Source organism: Suillus subaureus (genome assembly GCF_016647635.1).
Source record: "Suillus subaureus strain MN1 chromosome Unknown BJ212scaffold_120, whole genome shotgun sequence".
NCBI classification, from domain to species: domain Eukaryota; kingdom Fungi; phylum Basidiomycota; class Agaricomycetes; order Boletales; family Suillaceae; genus Suillus; species Suillus subaureus.
The window spans coordinates 26,797-29,809 of record NW_024538676.1 but is presented as its reverse complement, the minus strand read 5'-3'; the positions used below and the strand labels follow the sequence as shown (position 1 = coordinate 29,809).

At 44.4% G+C, this 3,013-nt stretch overlaps 1 protein-coding gene across 1 annotated transcript; it reads left to right on the top strand.

The window, feature by feature from the left end:
* Window positions 1–1,281: 1,281 nt before the first annotated feature.
* On the top strand, window positions 1,282–1,677 carry BJ212DRAFT_1488057 (uncharacterized protein; the record flags this gene model as incomplete). The annotated part of the gene is made up of 1 exon (XM_041341340.1): window positions 1,282–1,677. One exon carries the CDS (start codon window positions 1,282–1,284, stop codon window positions 1,675–1,677), a length of 396 nt encoding a protein of 131 aa, XP_041185852.1.
* Between the last annotated feature and the right edge of the window lie 1,336 nt (window positions 1,678–3,013).

Sequence of the window (3,013 nt, the reverse complement as noted above, 5' to 3'; positions counted from 1 at the left end):
GTACATCCAGTGGTAGTCTTGAAGTATCACTTGCATCCTGCATGTCCACAAGGGACTTGGAAAGCATTGAACTGTTGCCGAGGAATTTGTGTGTGATCATTTTCTGACATGTAGCCCAGGATAACCAGCAGAAAAATGAAGAGAACAAGGGCTAATGACCAGTGTGATGCCCTCCACCACATTGTGGTTTGTGATCAACTTGTACACCTTGAACCTTAGTAATTACATTCAATTCTTTGTTTGGCACAGCATCAGACCAACTTACACATTCATTTCCACTGGTGTGGTAAACTTCACTCTTCAACCAATAAACATCTCTGCTGCTTGGAATCACTGTTTCCTTTCATGTCTCAGTCTATGAAGTGTGTTACTTGCACTAAAAATGCCAGCACTCACCCTGGTCAGATAGTGCTTGATACACAGCCAAAACACCAGACTAAGGCAGCAAAGTGTTAAGGTCGTACTCAAAGGATAATTAGATCTGAAGGGCTTCAGCCTCAGCTCGTGCGCTGTGCCCCTTACCTGAGTATTGCCCCTTATTTCAGGAAGGCAAGACTAGCGCATCCGGAAGGTCAGATGAGTAGTGTAACGGATCCAGATGACTTCTGGATGAGGGATAAGTATCGTAGGGCTAATCTGGATGAGTCCAGACTAGAAACTAACAGTAATGGACTGTTGGGGACAGAGGCAGATATGGATAGACTATAGGAATCAATCCTAAGTCTCGGAGGGTGACAAGAGTAGAGGTACTCAAGTCTGGAGGACAGGAATGAGCAGAACTAAGATGATATTCAAACTGAGGTACTACAGAAAGTTACAGGAGGTTATATACTATAGGTATCTAATGGAATGATCAATCAGCAGAGTCCGAGGCTATGTACAAAGCATGTGGATAGTCTATTGGTAAGTAGAAATGGATCACAAATCATGAAATGGAAATGAAACATAGGTAGTGGACAAGGGAGCAGGACGGATATACAGATAACTGAAATACCAGAGTTAGGGGGTTACTGAAAGGAGACGAGCGCTGGTTGTGGATTTGGATGAGTTGTGGACTGGACTGGACGAGTGGAACAGATTGTATGACGAGATGTTGGAGGGAGATAAGATGTGGATAGGATCAGAGATAAGATGTGGATCTGAGAAGAGATAAGGGTCGGATCTGAGATCCAGATATGTGGATATGACACAAAGGCAGCAGATGACAGGCACTTACAGGAAGCTCAGGAAGCCAAGGAAGCTGAAGCAGTGGCAGGGCTTACCCGACTTGTGGCATTGGAGATGGATATGGAAGAAGCCCAGACCCAGGTGCAGAAGAACAAGCTGAAGGCTGTCAAGCCCCGTCCTCAACCTGTTGGTAAGAAAAAGGGTCAAGGTGTTGTGAGCAAGGAAGGCAGACCTGATATAGACAGTGGTAACACTGGTGCTGCTGGAATTAGCAGCAAAGCAGCAGTTCTTGGAGAGGATGTTGATGAAGACTTCCTGCCTAGTGACAACAATGAAGACACTTTAGATATTCAGAAAAGGAGGAAAGGATGGAAAATGACACCACATCAATCACTGAAGGCTGCCATCAATAATGCTTGCAAGAAAACGATGTTGGAATCAGGGATTGCTGATGATGATCGATATCAAGCATGTGCACAGACAAACAAGAAAGGCAACTCTTTGCCATGAGTTGCACTTTAATCTCAAACCACAATGTTGATGCTCACTGAATCTACACTATTCTTTGTCAATTCATGGAAAACAAGAGCAAAGTCAAGTCTGGGTGGCCATATCCAGAACTGGAGGACAACCATTCCACAGAAGCTGGCCAGCTCAACTGCTTCTCAGTCTAATTCATTTGCAAGTGCCCAGCCTCCACCTTCCACCATTTTATCAAGGTCTCAAAAATCTGTGTCAAGTGCCACCACTTCTTTAAATTCTCACCTGAATCAGCCACCTACTAAACTTTCAGCTGTTTGTGAGGATGACTCAGCCCTGGTTGGAGCATTTGGAGATGAGGACCTTGATGACTCACATGAGCATGAGGTTGTGCTAGCTATGAAAGGGAAAGTACCCATAAAGGTGTGTCAGCAGTTGAACACACTCCTTGTACTGATGTCTTCCAAGTCTGTTGTTGCATTTACAGAGGAAATGGATCCTGACCTAGTGCTGCTGCCTCTAGCTCAAAGGCAAGACAGAGCCACCTCTGGGACCAAGAGGAAGACTCTCCATGATGATGTCCTTGAATTCTCTGATTGTAGCAATGACTTGATGTCGCCGATTGATGATATTGAACCACTGGACAGCAACAAGGACTCAGAGATTATGGATGTCAATGAATTCAAGGCAGTGGTCACAAAGCAGCCAGTCAAAGCCAAAGTGAAGGTAGAACAAGCTCCACGCACCACAACTTCAGTATTTCCCCCCTGTCTTATGTTTTCACCACTAATTTTGAGGTAGACATCAGTCACTACCACATCTAGCAAGGCCCCCCCTTTGAAGAAAGTAAAAGCTGAGAAGGAGCATACAGCAACCATGGTGCTAAAGAGCAATAGCAGCTGGGTGGAATCTGTGTTGAAGGCACACTCAACATATCTGAACACTGACCTTCCTCCTGGTTACCATAAAGACACCAAGTGGGATCACATTTTTGTACTGACCATTTTTCTCTGGCTGGGTGCGCAAGAAGAGCCCTGGATGATCCCTGACAAGAACCTTCTTCATGCGTGCTGTGAAATATTCAAGGTCATCTATCCAGACATCAAGTACCAGGTTGTGATGTCTGGTTCAGTTTTCGGTATTGTAAGTCCATGTTTTGTTTTATTGAATAATATGATTGATTTCATGTTTTTAGGTCACCCAACACATCATTGAATGGTGCAGCAATTTCAGATCTACTGCATTTGCCATCATCATTGCTTTTTGCACCTCAAACAGAGACACCTCAGCAAAGGAGCTCTTAACCCTCTTCCTTCAACAATATGTGTTCCTGTACCCGAATCCTGATGAAATCAATAAAGACAAA